Source organism: Thamnophis elegans, chromosome 12 (assembly GCF_009769535.1).
Source record: "Thamnophis elegans isolate rThaEle1 chromosome 12, rThaEle1.pri, whole genome shotgun sequence".
NCBI lineage: Eukaryota > Metazoa > Chordata > Lepidosauria > Squamata > Colubridae > Thamnophis > Thamnophis elegans.
In genome coordinates, this window is record NC_045552.1 from 49,744,714 (window position 1) to 49,766,072 (window position 21,359).

At 39.1% G+C, this 21,359-nt stretch overlaps 1 protein-coding gene across 2 annotated transcripts in view; it reads right to left on the bottom strand.

Annotated features, from left to right (window-relative positions):
- Window positions 1–21,359, bottom strand: part of DIAPH2 (diaphanous related formin 2) — a 339,263-nt gene that overhangs the window by 245,307 nt on the left and 72,597 nt on the right. For both annotated transcript variants that reach the window (XM_032227728.1, XM_032227726.1), the window contains 7 exons: window positions 11,470–11,588; window positions 10,672–10,788; window positions 9,822–9,940; window positions 9,170–9,234; window positions 7,434–7,538; window positions 4,356–4,661; window positions 1,243–1,357 (listed from right to left, as the gene is read on the bottom strand). In XM_032227728.1, coding sequence (XP_032083619.1) covers window positions 1,243–1,357; window positions 4,356–4,661; window positions 7,434–7,538; window positions 9,170–9,234; window positions 9,822–9,940; window positions 10,672–10,788; window positions 11,470–11,588 — 946 coding nt within the window. The remainder of the gene's footprint in view (window positions 1–1,242; window positions 1,358–4,355; window positions 4,662–7,433; window positions 7,539–9,169; window positions 9,235–9,821; window positions 9,941–10,671; window positions 10,789–11,469; window positions 11,589–21,359) is intronic.

The window sequence follows — 21,359 nt, forward strand, 5'->3', positions numbered from 1 at the left end:
AATCACTAGGCTTGATTGAAATCAACTCAATTTAAATCATAATTTTTAAAGAGCCACTGTCATCTCTGTCCCGCAGCGGCTCCTCCTCTGACCCGCTCTTGACTCACCGGCCGTCCCATTCACTTTAAAGGGACGGCTGGTGATGCGCAGTGACAGGTAATTGGGCAGCAGGTGAGTAGGCTCACAGCCACTGTCATGATGGATCTGAAAAGACAGATGCTCTTTAAATGTAAGGACTCATTCTTGCTGGTAGTTAGAATCTTTAATATTATTAATTGCACACAAAATGAAGGTTTCCTATTTAGTTTGCAGACCTTGGTTTTCAAGAGCCGAGGTGGCGCAGTGGTTAAATGCAGCACTGCAGGCTACTTCAGCTGACTGCAGTTCTGCAGTTCGGCTGTTCAAATCTCACCAGCTCAGGGTTGACTCAGCCTTCCATCCTTCCGAGGTGGGTAAAATGAGGACCCGGATTGTTGTTGGGGGCAATATGCTGACTCTGTAAACTGCTTAGAGAGGGCTGAAAGCCCTGTGAAGCGGTATATAAGTCTAACTGCTATTGCTATTGCTATTGAATGAGTTTACCAAAAATGTAAATATTGCAGAATATACAGCCTCAGGCTACATAACTAAGCTTCATGCTGAATAAACTAAATTATTAATGTATCTTAAATGGAAAGCTATCTAGATAGATTGTTACTCCAAAAGCATTTTATTAAAATAAATTTGATTAAAAAAATCAAAAAAAAATCTGATATTTTTAAATTGATTTAAATGAAAAGAAAATCATTGATTTTTATCCACCCTGGTTTAAATCACTGTGATTCTATTTTGTTTGTTTTTTAGGCCTACGACATCAAAACCATCAAAATGATTCCAGTTTTCTCTTTTATTTCAACTGCCTCCTTCCCAGCTCATAAATAGCATGATTTTTTTTTAATGCCATTTCCTTTTTTGTCTTCTGTGTTATCTTCTACATCTAAAATGTAGATTTCATGGTCCTATCTATCTATCTATCTATCTATCTATCTATCTATCTATCTATCTATCTATATCAGTGTATTTCAACCTTGTCAACTTGAAGATGTCTGGACTTCAACTCCCAGAATTCCCCAGCCAGCGAATGCAAGGTTGAGAAACGCTGATCTATATATTTCACACTGATCTCTAAGGCATCATTAATACAAATATTACTATCAACCAACATGTCCATTTATTACCATTCAAGAAAAGAGAAATAATTACCCTTCATCTGTGTGGCAAAAGTGAGTGCCAATTTGGCAAACAGATCCGGATTTTCAAATTTTTCATCCTTAGCTTTTACCCAAAAACAGTGTTCTTGTATTTCATGTGGTTCAACCTGCAATGAAAATGAACCTAATTATAGACTATCAATTTAAATCACTTAACCCTCTACAAATCATGACAGTGGCAGATCATTATGTCTGTACATCCTGCAATCAAAGCAAATTATGCAGAGACTGGAGTTTTCAATCTTCTCCATCAAACGAGAAACGAGGCATTTTTTTAAAAAGGAACAAAAACATGATTTCCGCCACCCCCAAAAAATGATAGTAAAAACTGCTTCAATAAAAATAGGATAGTATCTTATGTTGCGCCTGGCTGATATCTATGGATATTCTCAATCATCCAAGTCATCCTTGTCCCAAATATGCTTTTTCCAAAAGGCAAATGGATTTTCTTAGTTTTTTTTTCCCTCTGAAAACATTTTGCTTCTCATTCAAGAAGATTCTTCAGTTCTCAACTGAAGAAACTTCTTGGATGACAAGTGAAATATTTGGGATTACCTATATGATGGTATCAAGCCTGACCTTGAAAGCTGAACAGGACCTATCCTGTTTCCCAAAAAAATATGACTTCCCCGGATAATAAGCCCAATTGGGCTTTTGAGTGCATGTGCTAAAATAAGCCTTCCCCAAAAAATAATCCCTCCCTGAAAATATTGTAACACAGCAGCAGCCATAAGGTGACCACCCTTGTCACCTCCGGCACCTCAAAAATAATGACCTCCCCAAAAATAAGGCCAAGTGCTTATTTCAGGGGCCAAAAGAAAATAAGACTGTGTCTTATTTTGGGGAAATACAGTATTTACTAAAGATTGAGGGCAAAAGAAGGAGGGGACGATAGAGAATGAGGTGGCTGGATGGAGTCACTGAAGCAGTCAACGTGAGTTTAAATGGACCCCAGAGGATGATAGAGGACAGGAAGGCCTGGAGGAATGTTGTCCATGGGTTGACGATGGGTTGGACACGACTTCACAACTAACAACAACAACCTTTTAAATGTATGTATGTAGTGTTTTACTGTTCACAGTTTTATTGTACACAGTCCAGAGTCCCTTTCTGAGGGAGAAAGGTAGTCCAGAAATGTGAAGTACAAGTAAAATAAATAAATAGTCCTTCCCATTCGCTTCTCAAAATCTAATCCATTGGAATTAGGTTACTATATTGGACATTATGTTGCAAAAATGAAGATCTAGCCAAACACACTTTTCAGCTCATGTCCAATAGAATAATATTAAGGAGTGTTTATAGAACTGGGCAGAAATTGTGGAGGACTGTTTATTGTGTTGTGTTGTGATCTGCATTCATAATAAATAACACGTCTTAGAATGGAATAATCTTCAGAGGTTCCTGTCCTCAACTTACATAATAATTGTGTACATATTATGAGCTTCCTACTGCTCATCTACCACAGCGGAATACATAATAATAAACTGATTTATAGATGCAACTTAAATCATCCAAGCAGAGCGAAGAGCAGCAAATTATTAATAAGAACACAGGCCCTCCCCAAAAAACCCAGATGCCTTCCAATATCTATTTTATTCTTGGATTTTATTCTCCATATACATGTAACATCTGCAAAATGTATTATGGTATCCCCCACTTTCACCCCACAGAGAAATCCAGATTATTAAAACCAAAATTACATCTCCTGCCCCAACAGACCACTTTAGACTGCCTGAAACATTTTTTCTATTAAATATGATATTATAAACTAGTTTATGACCACAATGGTTTATGATGAGTTTTTTAAAAATATGTTATTGAATCTGTTACCTTTCGCACCAGAGGGGAAATGGTAGATTATATTTATAGAGATATATAAAACAGACCATGTCTGTCACAACTCTAGGTAAGAGCTTCAGTATTATCTCTTGAGAATATCCCCAACCACTGAGAAGGATTAAAGTGTAATACATTTAATGGTTCACAGAAAAACAATTAGCTTCTTTTGTGTATTTGAAATTATTTCATTGGCATGAAGGCATTACAGATTGTCGTCAAATTAACGATGGCAATTGCGACCAGGATTGCTATCATTAAGTGATGAAATCATTAAGCATGATGGTGCATGTGTTGTTTAGTAACAGCAATCCAGATCATCCTGTTTGTTGTTGTAACCACAAGACATGTGGGTTGTTTGGGTTGGTTCCCCTCGTTCCCGCAGTGCTGATCTCCGTTTCAAAGCCGAAGAGCCAGCATTGTCCGAAGACGTCTCCGTGTTCATGTGACGGGCATGACTCAATGCCGAAGGCCCACAGAATGCTGTTCCCTTCCCACCAAAGGTGGTTCCTATTTTTCTACTTGCATTTTTACATGCTTTCGAACTGCTAGGTTGGCAGAAGCTGGGACAAGTAACGGGAGCTCACTCCATTTCATGATGCTAGAGATTTGAACCGCCGAACTGCTGACCTTTCTGATTGACAAGGTCAGTGCCTTAGCCACTGCCTCCCTTTGTGGGTTGTTTACCGGAAAACAGAAAGAGTCCTAGATAAGGAGTTTAGGGGTGCTGCAGAATTAGGGGGGGGGGTGGACGAGACCCTGGGAGGCTCAGCGCAGGCCACATGCAAGTATGTGGGAAGGAAGAACAAAAAAAAAAAAGTCCAAGTTAAGTCTATGTATGTGGGTGACCATAGGGAGGCCAGGAAAGGAGGGGAAATAGTGTGTCCATGTTCATGTGTGTGCAAGTGCAGGGAGGCTGGTGGAAGGAGGTGCTTTCTAAGTGGTTTAGAGTCAGTATCGTACCCCCAATAATTTGGGTTCTCATTTTACTGATCTCGGAAGGATGGAAGGCTTGAGTCAACCTTGAGCTGTTCAGAATTGAACTGCTGGAGTGAGCAGTGAGTGTAAGTGGCAAGTGTGAGCTGGTTGCCAAGAGCCCGGATGCTGCCCCAGCCAGAACCTTTTGAGGACTTATCTTAACTCACTTGCTTAGTGCCATCCTTTAAGCCATCGCTGAACAAACGATCATAAACTCAAGGACTATCTGTATTCTGTTTGACATTAGAAAAAAACAAAGGGAAAACATTCAGGAGGTTTGAAAAGAGATACCTTGGCCCAGTTGATTCTCTTCATAGTTACATCTGGGTTGTATTTCTTCTTTGGCTTCATCCCAAAAGGCAGCACTGGCGCGGTTACTACAGAAGGTATCCCCCCAAAAGGAGGAGGTGGGGGCAGTGGTGCACCACCAAACATAGGAGGAGGAGGAGGAGGAGGTGGTGGTGGTGGTAGCCCTCCAGGTAAAGGAGGAGCTGCACCTTCAGGTAGTGGAGGAGGAGGAGGAGGGACACATGGCAATGGAGGAGGGGGTGGTGGAGGAGGAGGAGGAGGAGCACCAGCACTTGAAGATGCCGAACCCTACAAACAAAAAAAAGTTTTGGAATAAGGAGACAGGAAGATAAAAACATGTCAACCATGTGCTATTAATATCACGTAAATCTTTTTCTTTTAAATGGCTGCCAGAAAACAACTGAGCTCAGAGAGCACCAAAGACAAATCAGATAATTTTCTCATCCTGGGAGGTCTTTGGTGCTCTCTGAGCTCATTTGTTTTCCGGCAGACGTTTAATTAACCAAACTAGGTAACATTATCAGTGCTCTGAAATGAGGGGTCCTTGGTGCTCTCTGAGCTTTGGTTGTTTCCTTGCAGGCGTTTCGTTAACCAAACTAGGTGACATCGTCAGACTAGATGACGTTACTAGGTTTAGGTAAGGAAACATCTGTACGAACACAACCAAGCTCAGCAGAGGTGGTATTCAGCAGGTTCTGACCAGTTCTGGAGCACCAGTAGCGGAAATTTTGAGTAGTTCAGAGAAGCGGTAAATATCTGATTGGCTAGCAGGCTGGCGGGCCCCCGGAGGAGAGCCTTCTCTGTGGCTGCTCCGACCCTGTGGAATCAGCTACCCCCAGAGGTCCGGACCTTACCCACTCTCATGGCCTTCAGGAAAGCCGTTAAAACCTGGCTGTTCCGGCAGGCCTGGGGCTGTTGACCTTAGTGTTAAGGTCCAGCCCCGATTAGAACGTATGTGTGTTGTTAATTTTAAACTATTTTTTTTACTTATTTTGCTTTTCTTTTTTCTTCTTTCATTGTAAGCCGCCCGGAGTCCTCCGGGATTGGGCGGCCTATAAATTTAATAAATGAAATGAAATGATTGGCTCCGCCCCATCTATTATCTGCCTCCCGAGTCCCAGCTGATCGGGAGGGAATGGAGATTTTGCAGTAACCTCCCCCTGCCACGCCCACCAAGCCACACCCACAGAACCAGTAGTAAAAAAAAAAAATTGAATCCTACCACTAAAGTTCAGAGAGCACCAAGAAATCCTCATTTCAATCCTGAGCTACCAATATTCACTTTTACAGGTCTCCTCCTACTAAATGTAGGTTTATTACATTTATATGCCGCCCTATTCCCCAGAGGGACTCTGGTGTCTCCCAGAGTCTCCCAGTCCTTATGCAAGTTCAGCCAATTAGGTTCTGTTACATTTTATTCAAATGTTTCACAGAGAGGAAATCCATAATAAATGAGAATATGGTCAGAGGGGGGTGGGTGGGAATCATTTTCAAATCAGCTCAGTTATTTAATAGATATTTTTAGCACTTCATTACAGCAAGAAGCAGCAAGTGCCACGTGTAACTTTTGTAAGAGTTAGGACAGATCAAGAGAATTAATAAAGCGCCATTTGAAAACAAGGGGAAAAAAAAGGTCCATTAACAAAACTACATTTCAAGAGTTTTCGGGATATTTTTATCTGTGTGGTATTCATAGAAGTGTTAGAAAAGATGCCAATAGGCTGAAATTGAATAATCATCCTAAGTCTTCCCTTATTTAAATATTCACTACCTCAGAAAATCATTTTTTAAAAAAAATTATGTTCGCCGTATAATTAGGATGAAGATCCTACTCTTAGCTCTGATTCTTAATCATCGTCATTTCTACTAGAATGGTTACATGAGGGAAATCTGTTAAGTAAACCAACATAAGCTTTTAGCAATTTCCTAAGACATTACGAGGCCTTGAACAAAACACCACCGTGCCTTCTTTTTTCTTCAATATGACAATACTCTCATAACAACTCCATAAATTGAAAATGTATTCATTAGGATTCTTTTTTTTAGAATAAAACCAACCAGAACAAATGAACTTCCAATGACAGATTATCAAAGAGCTAAATGTTCACTCTTTGTTTTTAAAGTGCCTATAAAATTTGCAATTAAAGATTAAATTTGTTCTGCTTCCTTTTAAACCCTTCAACTTTAAATACACCTCTACGTAACAATGTTTAGTCTCTACTGGTATTTAATCCTCAATATCAATGGTATGAATAACATTATGTTATTCTAGGCATGTTTGATAAGCATTTACATGCACTAAGGCAATAATCAGATTTTAAATAAACCCAATTAAAAGTATTCTTGCATTTAATTTCATTTTGTCGTTTGAATTTACATCTGAGTGGAAGAAACGTACATTTGTGCTTATGTTGAAACAATGAAATGCAGATAGTTCTTGACCTGACCTCAGTTGAGAATTTGCATTGCTTATCAAGGCAATTGTTAAATGAGTTGGGCTTCACTAAACAATTGAACAATCACTAAACCAGGAGTGTCAAACTCAATTTCATTGAGGGCCGCATCAGGGTTGTGTTTGGACCTCGGTGGGGTCAAGGGAGCGTGGCCAGCTCAATGTCCGTTTTCGGCTGTGACGGCCTCTTGTAGCCCTCTGCCAACGAAAACAGAGCTTGGGAGGGCAATAGGTTGGACACCCACCCACCCCCGAGCTCTGTTTTTGGCCACGACAGCCTCCTGCAGCCCTGTGCCAGTGAAAATGACGGGTGGCGTGTAGTTCCCTTAGCTCCATTTTTGACCGCAACGGCCTCCTGCAGCCCTCTGAGCTCCGTTTTCACTGGCAGAGGCTACACGGGCCAGTCCTTCTCTGTTTCCAGGGTGGCCACACAGGCCAGCTCTAAGCACCTAAGCCCGTGGCCCTTAACACCCCTGCACTAAATAAATGTAAACTGAGCACTATTGGTAACCTTTATCATCCCAGCTATACTTAGCAATTAGCATCCTATCTCCTTTAAACCAGAAGTCCTTTCAGCGGGATAAAGATGCCACTAATTTATGTCATACCTGGGTTCGCAACTGTTGGATTTCAGCTTCAAGTTGTCGGATTTTCTCCTCACGCATTTGAAGCTCAGCTTGTGCTTCCTGCCGAGCTGAGAATTCTTCATCAAACTGCAATGATCACCAGTACAGAAATAGTCATTCATCTTGGTCCAAATTTAATATTGCTACACAAGAATGAAAGTTTTGAGCAAAAGAAATCTGTCTGGCTTTGTGGACTACTTAAAATAACACCAGTGTGGTGGAATGGAAGGTAGTCACAGCATAAATTATCTTGAGATGGTTTCCTTCATATACTTATAAGATAACAGTAGACTATTTCCCATTTCCCATTATAACCATCTTGATAGATTCAATCACAACTTCTCCAAGTATGTTACTTGGTAAAACTGCTGGTAACATCACTATAAAAATTGTGAATGTCTATCTCAAGAAATGAGCAATTAAATAATCTCTTTTACCCGAGCATTTTATTTATAAAATCAAACCACAACTATTATCTTAAATTGCAAAGAATATTATTTTCAAGTCTCTTTAGCTTCAACTTGGTAGCAGTGGCATATTATCTGCCACATGAAATCTGCTCACAGTATTGATACTGACAGCATGTAATGTTCTGAATTCTTCGAATGGACCAGTTATATCAAATTCATTTCTCAAGTTCATTTTCTCAAGTACCTTGAGATAGTTTCCTTTATATACCTACAAGGTAACAGTAGGCTCTTTCCCATTATAATTTTTTTATTAGGTGAAACAATGGGAAGTGTTACTTAACTCTTAACTCTAATTAATATATGTGGAATTGTGCCAAATGATTAGCTGGAGATGAGAAACACCAGTAGGGGATAGTTAAAAATTCTTGAGTCAACTTAGAACCTCTGGCCGTCCATAGATTTAGGATGGAGGTAAACAAGAATGTTTATGTTAGAGATGAATTGGATAAAGCTGTTTCCAATTTTTTTTTTTTCATTTATTTGACATTTATAGGCCGCCCTTTTCCCTGAGGGGACTCAGGGCGGCTTACAATTAATGGGAAGGGAGTGCAAGACAAAACACAAGAAAAAAAATGTGAATAAAAAATAAACCAATAAAACACAACATTCATTCAACATTCGGGTGGGGCAAGGTTAGGGTCTTATCCCCAGGCCTGACGGGATAGCCAGATCTTGAGGGCTGTGCGGAAGGTCTGGACGGTGGTGAGGGTGCGAATCTCCACGGGGAGATCGTTCCAAAGCGTCGGAGCTGCAACAGAGAAGGCTCTCCTCCGCGTAGTCGCCAGTCGGCACTGACTGGCGGATGGAATTCGGAGGAGGCCTACTCTATGCGATCTGATGGGACGAAGGGAGGTAATTGGCAGAAGGCGGTCTCTCAAATAGTCAGATCCACTACCATGGAGATAGTGTGTTGCCCAGAAGAGCAATTTAAGGATTTTAAGCTAAGATAGGACAAATTGTCAGAGACAGACAAAAGCTTTTTCTACCACACCAAATCTACCAATTTCTAAGATACGTTCTGCCTGGTTGCAGAGGGATCTTTCAATTATTAATTGAAATAATTAGTTTGATTTCAATAAACTCTAATTATGTCTAAGTGTATTTTTATCATGTTTAGGTCTTGCTGCTTTCAGATATAAGCATAATAACACAATTCTGAAACCGAAGACCTTTAAAAAAATACATGTAGAAATATAACAATGGAAGTTTTTCAAAGGCTGCAACATGACGAATTGTTTGTGGGCCTACCTTTTTGGAAAAATCAGCTGCCTTTTGCTCACTTTCTTCAACTTTTGCTTTGTTCACACAGCTGTCTGAAAGGAGGAAAATAATAGGTCCTAACATAACTACAATTTTAAAAATCGAAGATATACAATGTCATACAGAGATATCATTCAAGAACATTATTTTTTAACCCAGATTATTTTAAAATAATCTGGGTTAAAAAAAATAATGTTCTTGAATAGCCTGAGATTTGTTTTATAAAGGAATGTATAGAAGAAAGAAAGAAAGAAGGAAAGAAAGAAAGAAAGAAAGAAAGAAAGAAAGAAAGAAAGAAAGATGGTAGATGATAGATAGATAGATAGATAGATAGATAGATAGATAGATAGATAGATAGATAGATAGATAGATAGATAGATAGATGATGATAGATAGATAGATAGATAGATAGATAGATAGATAGATAGATAGATAGATGGTAGATGATAGATAGATAGATGATAGATGATAGATGATAGATAGATAGATAGATAGATAGATAGATAGATAGATAGATAGATAGATAGATAGATAGAGAAATATATTTAGACAGAGATAGAGAGATAGAGATAGAGAGAGGGGGGAGGGAGGGGGAGGGAGGGAGGGAGAGAGAGAACATAATTTAAAAAGATGCACTTACCCACAAGATGCGTGAAGTCTACATCCAATCTTCCTCTATATTTGAAGTCAGGATCCATACCACTACAGTGCAACACTATTTGTGTAACACATTCTTCTATTATCTTGTAATACTGAGGGCTGGTGAGAAAAATAAAAGGCAGTCGTTTTTACAGTTTACAGTTGTTGTAATAAAGAATCCATAGGTCCAATTAAGAAAGGGGTAAAGAGTCATGTAATCCAGTGGTTCTCAATCTTTTCTTCACCATGGACTTCCTTTAAATACCTTTTGTAGCCACGGAAAATGGCTGTGTACCAGTGGTGGGATTCAAATAATTTAACAACTGGTTCTCTGCCCTAATGATTTCTTCCAACAACCAGTTCACCAAATTGCTTAGAAAGTTACCAACCGGTTCTCCCGAAGTGGTGCGAACTGGCTCAATCCCACCACTGCTGTGTACCCTCAAGACTTAAAACATAACATTTCCTCAAGCCTTGGTGACCCCTCCCGTGACAATATGGTCGCCCCTCAGGAGTCCATAAACCACAGGTTGAGAACAATTGATGCAATCTATCTAACGATCCGGGAACAAGATCATTCAAATTTAAGCTGAAGCAGACCTCATGCCTAAATTTTTTCTGATGATTTAAACTAAAGTTCTGTTTTATCTCCCACCAAAATGCAGTGGGATCTTTTGCTCTGTAATGGAATCAGCTCGAAAGTGTTAGCAATTAATTTTCTAATGTCTCTTTGATAGTTTCAACCTGAAAACAAAGGTGGGAATTCACGTTCCCCTTACTACATGACATGCTCATTTAATTAAGCAACGGGATGCGCCATTGAAACATGAAAAGCAAAATAGCTGGCTTACCGTACATAATAATCATTCCTAATGAGTAAAAAATGCTGTAAAATGGATAGAAAGTAGTTTTCTGATGCTGTTTCTTTCAACATGTTATAGAGCAAGTGGTAAACTTCATTCACATCGGTAAAAGGACCATTAAGGAAATGTCAGAATATTATAAATCATAATTGCTGCATTTTTTGAAACTCAACACTGAAAGAGTTTTGAAAATTCTTCTACTGTGTTACCAAATATCGGACACTATGTTTGAACCCTAAACTGGGACACGTAGTTTAAACCTCCATTTATTGCTACAACAAAGAGTTAAAAGTAAAGCTTTAAACGCAATTATTTAAGTTCGAGTTGTTTAAATGTTAAATGTAGTGATCTTTGTACTTACCGCTAATTCATTTTTCAATGTGAGGATTGTTCAAAATTAACAATACCTCTAGCTCTATAAGTTTTTAATATGTATTAAAATGATTAAGAAAATAAATACACACTGTAAAATTATAGTGTGACTTAAACAAAATCATAAGGCTCATTTTAGTTCCCCTGAAAAACACTAATATAAATCCAATAATCTCTTTATTACCAAGAAAAAAAAAATCAATATAAGTTCATGTGTGACTAATTTAACAATACTCTTAATTGACCCACACATCCTAAATAATTATCACCGTTCCTAATTTATTTACAAAACCAGTACCTTTTCTTGAGCCTTATTAAAACTTTCCCTGTTTTCAAGGCTTTCTCATTTTCTTTTACTATTCAGTTCTAAGGAAAACAGTATATATATTATTATTATTTTTTAAAAAAGGATATTCTATTTCCACTTTGATGTCATTGAGACGATGGGCCATTTCAATTGAATCTTCCTCTTTGTTTTCATCAAATACTTTCAACTGAATATCAAGTTCTTCATTCTCCTTCTCTTTTAGGGCCTAGTATTTCATAAAGCAATTCAAATAAATTACATGTATGGTGCCATAAAGCATAAACAAATATAAAACGTTCATTTCTCAACTTTGTACCTGCCTGCATCTGCAAAGTCTGATGGAAATTGAAACTGGCTGAATTTCAAACAATATGGTTAGGATTCTATCTATCCTGTTTGTTTACAGCTGTGATTCTGTTTCTTCGTAGTAAAACACAGCCAATTCAGATCCTTCAATGTTTTACATCTAACAAAAAAAGAGTCCATAACTTGGATGCACGTCTCAAAAACAAACTTAACTAGACCAAATGAAAAAAAATTGCTCCAATATAATGGTTCAATACCATCTTAATCATTATGACATGGTGTTATAATTAAATTACATTTATTATCTTGATATATTTAACCACAACTGCTCCAGTAACCTGTGTAAACTGCTGGTAACATCACTATAAAAACTGTGAATATCTATCCCAAGAAATGAGCAATTTCACCCAAGCATTTTATGTATAAAATCAAACCACAACCATTATATTAAATTGCAAAGAATATTATTTTCAAGTCTCTTTAGCTTCAACTTACTAGCAATGATATATTGTCTGCCACATGAAAAAAAAATCTGTCCACAATATTGATACTGACAGCATGTAACATTCTAAATTCTACGAATGGACCAGTTATATCAAATTCATTTCTCAAGTTCATTTGCTGCCGTGATATATTATTTTTGGCAGAAGCTTTTATTTCTACTGCACACTTCTTCCTTTTAAGAAGACAATTTGTACCTTTTTTTATAACAGTATGGTAAAACCAACAAAAAGAGTATGGTAAAGCATCCTAAGGAAAAATAAATACCGTATTTTTCAGAGTGTAAGAGGTACCTTTCCCCCCCTAAAAGTGAGTGAAATTTTAGGTGAGTCTTATAGACTGAATACTGGTATTTTTGGCCTCTCAAATTCTCAGTGTGTCATGTTTTCACCCTCCCAGGCCCCCAGAAGCAGTCTGCAGTGCTTTGCACGGCCTGTTTTCACCAAAAATACACCTGTTTTTGGCCTGCAGAGTGCTTCTGGGGGTCAGGGAAAGCGAAAATGCAATGCACATTTTTCTTTGTTTTCCTCCTGTAAATTTAGGTGTGTCTTATAGTCCAAAAAACATAGTAAATGTATAAAATAAAAGAGAGATTAATTATTGCTTTATCTTGATTTATTTTTTATTGTAAAACATCCAGAGCCACATTTCTTGAAGTGGACAGGCATGTAAATTCTTTAAAGTAACAAATAAATAATATAAATTGAATTACAAAGGAGGCCAGTTATATTCATAAAGAATTACCAAACTTACAAAGAGATAACGCGGTAATGTACGTGTTTCTTTATTAATCCACTAAATAAACGGCAAAACAATAAATACGTTTAAAAGAACTACAAATTAAAATGAAATGTTTTGGATTTTAGAGTCTATAAATCACGCTGTCTACTTTCGTTTTGTTTTTCTGCTCTATCTGAGAATCGTTGGAGATAAAATTATGCTGTCCTGATAGCTATATAGTCCTCATTTACTTAAACGGTAATTAAATAACATTAATATCATTCATTAAAAATCACAAAGTAGGTTTTCCACCGGTGTGTGCAGTTTCTATTAATTTAATGTACTGTGCTATTAAAAAAAAATGTATCATGGTTGTGAATTTTAAAGCTCACACCGGATACCTTTTAATTCTAATAAAAGTAATTATGGATTTATATCAAATTAATGTGGCCTAAATTCAAGTACTGTTTAAATATTAGTGTTGGGTTTTATTTGCAGTGCACTTGACGTGCACACATCTAAACTTTTACAGCACGTCACACCTGCAATCACTGGGATTAATATGTTGCCTTGAAGTTATTTTACTACAATGTTTTTAATCCTGTAGCACTCCAGGAACGCTCCATAATCACATTCAAAGATGCCAATGGAAGAAGGAGGAAGATGAAGGAGGAAGATGAGGCATGGAGAGTACATTAAAAAATCTCAATAATGTGGAGTCTGTGGTTACCCTTGAAGAATACAACAGATCTAGTAATGTTCTTTTTTTTTGCCTATTGTCAGCTCTGCCATCTTCAGCTTCTTCCCTTGCCTCCTGCCCTAAATCGCAGAGGAGGAGGGAGGAATTTGGGGCAGCAAGGTGTGGGCCTGGGAATGAGAAGACAAACGGCAGGAGGGGAGACATATTGACAAGAACCAGAGGTGCCAAACCAGATTAAACCAGATGCCAAGGACACCTGACCTGGGAATTGAATGTGAAACTGCAGTGAGAGGCACCAAATGCCTGAGCTGTTTCCAAAACATCAAAAATAGCAATAGCACTTAGACTTATATACGTCTTCACAGTGCTTTTACAGCCCTCTCTAAGCGGTTTACAGAGTCAGCATATTGCCCCCAACAATCTGGGTCCTCATTTTATCCACCTCAGAAGGATGGAAAGCTGAGTTAACCTAGAGCCGGTAAGATTTGAACTGTCGAACTGCAGCTAGCAGTCAGCTAAAGTAGCCTGCAGTACTACATTCTAACCACTCCGCCACCTAATGGCCAAAAGGCATACTATTGGATCAGGATGGACTTATCAGGGGTCAGGGAAAGGAGAGGGGGAGTGTAACTTTTGTGTGGGAATACACAGATCTAGCTTTACTTTCACTGCAGCCACTTAAATTTAGTAAAAGAACCTATCAATTCAATCCAAGGGAATCGAGGGTCTTCCTTTCCTAAATATCTAAACTGGGGCAGGTCTGACACCTATCAAGAAGTAGTTTAGATACATAACACTTTATTTATTTATTTATTTATTTATGTATAAAATTTATTTATTTGCAAAATTTATTTATTTATTTGTAAAATTTATTTATTTATTTATTTGTAAAATTTATTTATTTATTTGTAAAATTTATTTATTTAATTGTAAAATTTATTTATTTAATTGTAAAATTTATTTATTTAATTGTAAAATTTATTTATTTAATTGTAAAATTTATTTATTTAATTGTAAAATTTATTATTTGTAAATTTTATTTATTTATTTGTAAAATTATTTATTTATTTGTAAAATATATTTATTTGTAAATTTTATTTATTTATTTGTAAAATTTATTTATTTGTAAATTTTATTTATTTATTTGTAAAATTTATTTATTTATTTGTAAAATTTATTTATTTGTAAAAATTATTTATTTATTTGTAAAATTTATTTATTTATTTGTAAATTTTATTTATTTATTTGTAAAATTTATTTATTTATTTGTAAAATTTATTTATTCATTTGTAAAATTTATTTATTTATTTGTAAAATTTATTTATTTATTTGTAAAATTTATTGATGACCCATCTTGGTGGTACCCTTGATGACCCAGGGTAACTCTAGTCAGCTTACAGTCATAAAAATATGTTGCTGCATGTACAATTAAAACATAAATAATTAAAAATAACAAAAAAAAACCCGTAAGGACACCTGGGGAGGGCACATGGGGAGGACGGGGGTGGAGTGGGGGGCAGATGGGATCTGTTGTTACTTGATCAACCACCTCTGCTGTGCTGCACTCCCATTGGGGCCCCCTGGCCAATTGGCAGAGCCAGCTCATTTAAGTGGCCTTGATACGGTGGAGGTATGTAGAGATTCTCCGTCTTCCAGGTCATGGTTGTCCCAAAGGTGCTTTTTCAGGAGGCAACCAGACTTTCTTATTTTTTTTCTTTGAAGACATTTCGCTTCTCATCCAAGAAGCTTCCTTGATATGGTGAGTGTTGCATTGTTCTGAAGGTTCATATACTGATTGTTTTAAAAACATTTCAAATAAAAAATAAATTAATGCAGCCATACAGACTTGTCCTTTCCTTCAAGGATTGGTAGAAAGACCACAGGATAATTTGCAAGGCAAGGAAGCATTTTTAATGCATCACAACAACTTATACTTTTTAAAAAACATTTAAAATACACCATCAAAATACAGTGTACTATCATCTAATGATTATTAGAATATGATGATATGTTATATCACAAATGTCCACAAAAAACCCCCAGTGAGTTACTAATGCCATAAATTTGGTCAGGATAATAATTTTTCTATCTAAAATTAGAAATCTACTTAATTCTAAAATAGTCCATTGACAAATAAAACTATATTGATTATATAGCTTTATAGATAGATAGATAGATAGATAGATAGATAGATAGATAGATAGATAGATCAATAGATAGATAGATAAATAGATATAGATATATATTAGTAACATCTCCCCATTTTAGCTTTTATAGATATCTAGATTTTATTAATCTCAGCCGCTCTTTCAATTGAACACAGAAAGGTAATTCTATTTTAATGTGCCCTAAATTCTTCTTTTTAAGTGGCATAATTATTCTCATAAATTATATTCGTTAAAAGCCATTGTGGTGATTTGAGGTCCTGAACAAGAGAACCTGCAGTTGTAAGAATAACAGATTTAATTAAACGTGTACATCTGTCAGTCGTGTGGGTCTGCTTAAAAATTTGGCTGCACAATAGCTGTTCTCCAAAACTACTATGTAATTGATCAAATTTAGCCATGTTACCAAATTTATCTAATTATTAAATGTTAAATGATAAAGGAAGGTAATAGTTTACAGCAGTGGTCCCCAACCCCCGGTCCGCGGACCGGTGCCGGGCCGTGGAGTACCTGGCACCGGGCCGCGCAGCGGCCGGGGGCCATGATCGCTGCAGCGGCCGGGGGCCATATTTGCAACTTTGTAGTCCTCATGAACGCGCCCTTTCTCTGCCCCCCCGCCGCCCCAGATGTGCGGGGCTGGGGGGGCGAGGGGAGGCCCGATCTCCCCCCCCCGCCCTCTTGCTCTGCTCGCCCCGTGAGGGAAGGGGCGGCGGCGGCGGCCTCGGCCTCGGCCCGAACTTGGGATGCTGCTGGCGGAGGCTGCCTGGGAGACGAAACTTTGTCCGCGGACTCACCCGGCCCGCCTGCCCCGTGGAATGACGAGGGGCAGGAGGGGGCGGCGGCGCTGCATTTTCCTCCCAAGGAGAAACTAAGGTTGCGGGGGGGAGGGGCGCAGCGCGGCCGTTTCGGGGGAACTTGGGGAGCTTTGCCGTTCCGAGAGGCGCTTCGCACGCAGCCCCACCCAGGTGGGAGATGTTTTCCTCCGCCGAGGCGGGGAGGGGGGGCTTTACGTAAGACTCGCGGCGCAGCTCTGCCCCCCCTCCTGGAGTGTCACCTGCCTCCCGCCCCTCCCCTCCGCCGCAGCGCTTTTTGTGTCAGGCCGGCGGGGCTCTCGGGGGCCCTTCGGCCGCAGCCCGCCTTCTCCCCCTCTTCCCTTCATGGAGCGCGGCGCGGAGGCCCACCCCCTCGGAAGCAGCCGGCCTCCGCCGCGCCAGCCGCCCGCCCGCCCGAAGTAGGACACAGGGCCATCTTTTTCCCCCGCCGAACTGCAGCGAGGAAAAAGGGCTGCCCGAGCGAGCGGATCGCGGGGTCGGTTCCCCCTCCCTTCCCCCGACGGCCAAGGAGGAGGAGGCGGGGCGGCCTCGTGGGCTGTCGGCCTTGACGTGAAGGAAGCCCCCCCCCCCGCCCTGCGGAACGCGCGCCCAGGATGGCCGCCTTCCCACCCGCCGGTCCGGAAGGCCGAGGGAGGCTCGTCTGACTGGTCCGCGGCGATAAAAAGGTTGGGGACCACTGGTTTACAGGATGAATGATTACATCCATTAAACTATTACATTCTTTTATCATTCTGTGTAATATATACAGTATATGTATGTATGCATGCATGCATGTATGTATGTATGTATGTATGTATGTATGTATTAATTTGCAAACTGTCATATCAACTTCACCTTGTGGAGATACAGAAATTAAAAATATAACCATTTTCCTTTGAAATGTGGAGAAAACAATAGAAACACCTTCAAAATGAAAAAAAAAATGTACACCTTACACAATATACCGTGTTTTGCTGTGCTAGGAAAGGCAATGTTTCATATTATGTTTCAACATCGTAATCATCAAGAAAAGTGAGGTGAAGTTATGGCTCACCATATTTCCAATATATATTGTATTGTTCCGCTATAAAGCTTTGCAATCATAGAATCCATTTATTTTTCCAACCACTTTCTTTTGAGGGAGCAAATGGAAGAATTTGGAAGTCACAATTTCTGAGAATCATGGCTTATCGTAAATAAACTAGAATACTATGACTTCCTTTTGCTACTTGGAACAACAATGGCCTTGAAACAGAGATGACCACTATCTATCTATCTATGGTATCTATCTATGGTATCTGTCTGTCTGTCTGTCTGTCTGTCTGTCTGTCTGTCTGTCTGTATCTATTTATTCATCTATCTATATATCACTATATCTATCTATCTATCTATCTATCTATCTATCTATCTATCTATCAGTATCTATTTATTCATCTATCTATACATCACTATATCTATCTATCTATGTATCTATCATCTATCAACATCTACCCATTATCTATAATGTATATAATCTATCATTTATCCATCTGTCTATCCATCAATCATTTATTCTATCTATCTCTATCCATCTATCCATCTATCTATCTCTATCTCTATCTCTATCTCTATCTCTATCTCTATCTCTATCTCTATCTCTATCTCTATCTCTATCTCTATCTCTATCTCTCTCTCTCTCTCTCTCTCTCTCTATCTCTATCTCTATCTCTATCTCTATCTCTATCTCTATCTATCTATCTATCTATCTATCTATCTATCTATCATATATATATATATATATATATATATATATATATATATATATATATATATATATATATATATATCCATCTATCTACATATATATATATATATATATATATATCCATCTATCTACCTATATCTATCTATTCATTTATCTAGCTAGTTAGTTATCATATTATCTATCAAGTTTAGTTTTTAGTTTAGTTTTATTTGGCATTTATAGGCCGCCCTTTTCCCTGAGGGGACTCAGGGCGGCTTACAATTCATGGGAGGGAGTGCAAGACAAAACATAAATATGTGAATAAAATAAAATAAAACAGTAAAATACAACATTCATTCAGCATTCGGGCGGGGCGGATTAGGATCTTATCCCCAGGTCTGACGGGATAGCCAGGTCTTGAGGGCTGTGCGGAAGGTCTGGACGGTGGTGAGGGTACGAATCTCCATGGGGAGATTGTTCCAAAGGGTCGGAGCTGCTACTGAGAAGGCTCTCCTCCGTGTAGTCGCCAGTCGGCACTGACTGGCGGATGGAATTCGGAGGAGGCCCAATCTGTGCGATCTGATGGGACAGAGGGAGGTAATCGGCAGAAGGCGGTCTCTCAAGTATTCAGATCCACTACCATGGAGGGCTTTATGGATGGTAAGTAGCACCTTGAAGCACACCCGGAGATCAACAGGCAGCCAGCGCAGCTCGCGGAGGATAGGTGTTATGTGGGCGAACCGCGGTGCGCCCACAATCACTCGCACGGCCGCATTCTGGACTAGCTGAAGTCGCCGGGTGCTCTTCAAGGGCAGCCCCATGTAGAGCACATTACAGTATTCCAGCCTAGAGATCACAAGGGCTCGAGTGACTGTTGTGAGGGCCTCCCGATTCAGGTAGGGCCGCAACTGGCGCACCAGGCGAACCTGGGCAAATGCCCCCCTGGTCACAGCTGACAAATGATGGTCGAAAGTCAGCTGTGGGTCCAGGAGGACTCCCAAGTTGCGAACCCTGTCTGAGGGGTGTAAAATTTGACCCCCCAGCCTGAGTGATGGAACATTGGCCAAATTATTGGGAGGGAAACACAACAGCCACTCGGTCTTGTCTGGGTTGAGTACCAGTTTGTTAGCTCTCATCCAGTTCTTAACGGCCTCAAGACCCCGGTTCATCACGTCCACTAGACATGATAGATCAACTATCATCTATCAGTCTATCTATCTATCTATCTCTATCCATCTATCCATCTATCTACCTATATCTATCTATCCATTTATCTATCATATTATCATATTATCTATCTATTGATTTATCTATCTATCTATCTATCATCTATCTATATCTATACATTATCTATAATGTATACAATCTATCAGTTATCCATCTGTCTAGCCATCCATCAACTATTCTTTCTATCACCCATCCATCCACCTATCCATCCATCCATGTATCTATGTATCCATTTTGCATTTGTGATATGTTAACATTCTAAAACACCATAATGGATGGAAAAGTTAGTTTAAAAGATGAAATATTTGCATAAGGATGGAAATGTTCATTTTCAACAGTTTAGTCTATGATTCTTTCCTGTTATTTAACTAAGAAAGAAGAAGGGGAAGCAAAGATCTGAGGAAACATTGAATACCTACAATCCCTAGTGGATGTCTTCACATGTCAAAATTCCCTACACAAGTCCCCAGTTTCATACTTCAACTTCAACATGAAGATGATCTTCCCACGTACCATTTAAATAACCTGAACTTAACAAGCTTTACAGGGAGGCTGTACTCAGCATTAAGTGGCGACTTGCCAAGCCACCCCATCGCTTCTCAACTAGAGTTGAGGTGACCTAAAAGTTGTTCTATACAAACTTCATTTGCAGTCACACTCTAATCCAAGTCCAACCAAAAATCTAGGGAAACAGGATTTTAGGAAAAGGCACGCTGATTAAATTGAAATAATGGATTTCTTGCTTTAGTAATGAAATAATTCGCCAGAGATCTGAGAACATGTTATTTTAAAGCTCCAAGAGAAAGGAGGTGACGCATTTTCAGATCTCCCCAGCTAAACACATTACTTTTACTGCATTTGCCGTGATCAAATGCCAAATGTTCAGGGCTGTGAATAGCTGCATGGCATAAAATGCAAAATGGGGATTGCTGGGGCAAACACAGTTGCTGCAGATTTCCTGGTCAACCATCTGTACCCATTTAATGCCATGAAGAATCCAGCTGCAACTGGTATGTTATTTAAAATGCAGAGCCTATAATTAGGTGTAGATGTTACCCAGCTGTATAAAGACAGCTCGACCTCCCCGTCGAGATCCGCACCCTCACCACCGTCCAGACCTTCCGCACAGCCCTTAAGACCTGGCTATCCCATCAGGCCTGGGGATAGGTTCCCAAATTACCCGCCCGAGTGTTGACTGTTGAATGCAAGTTGTGTCTTACCATTTTATTTTGTTCACATATTGTCTGTTTTTGTATTGCACCCCCTTCCCTACGATTGTAAGCCGCCCTGAGTCCCCTCAGGGAAAAGGGCGGCCTATAAATCCCAATAAAATGTTTTTTAAAAAAAATGTTAAATGTTAAAAGTCTAGGAATACCCCTTGACTCTTTAAATCATCGGAAAAGTGTCTCACATTTCAGGAAGCCTGGGTGATTTTTTCTTTCTTACCCATAGGCATTCAGAACTTAATTTTAATCCGAATTGGTAATCGTCTTTTCTATTTAATAGAAGAAGAGGCTAACCATGTGGGCTTTTAAAAAATACTGTATTTTTTGGACTATAAGACACACCAATGCATAAGACGCACCAAGATTTCGAAGAAATAAGTAAGAAAGTTTTTGTACTCCTCGGCCCCCAAGAGCATTCTGCAGGCTTCAGCAGGGCTGGGGGAAGTTTGCGGAAAACGGGCTATTTTTTGCAAAAACTGAGGCGTTTTCACGTTCCTCCGGCCCTGCTGAAGACTACAGAGTGCTTCTGTAGGCTGGGGGAAGGCAAATATACCTCCGTTTTTGCAAAATGGGCCTGTTTTTTGTCCATTTTTTGCAAAAATGGGATGTGGGAAGTG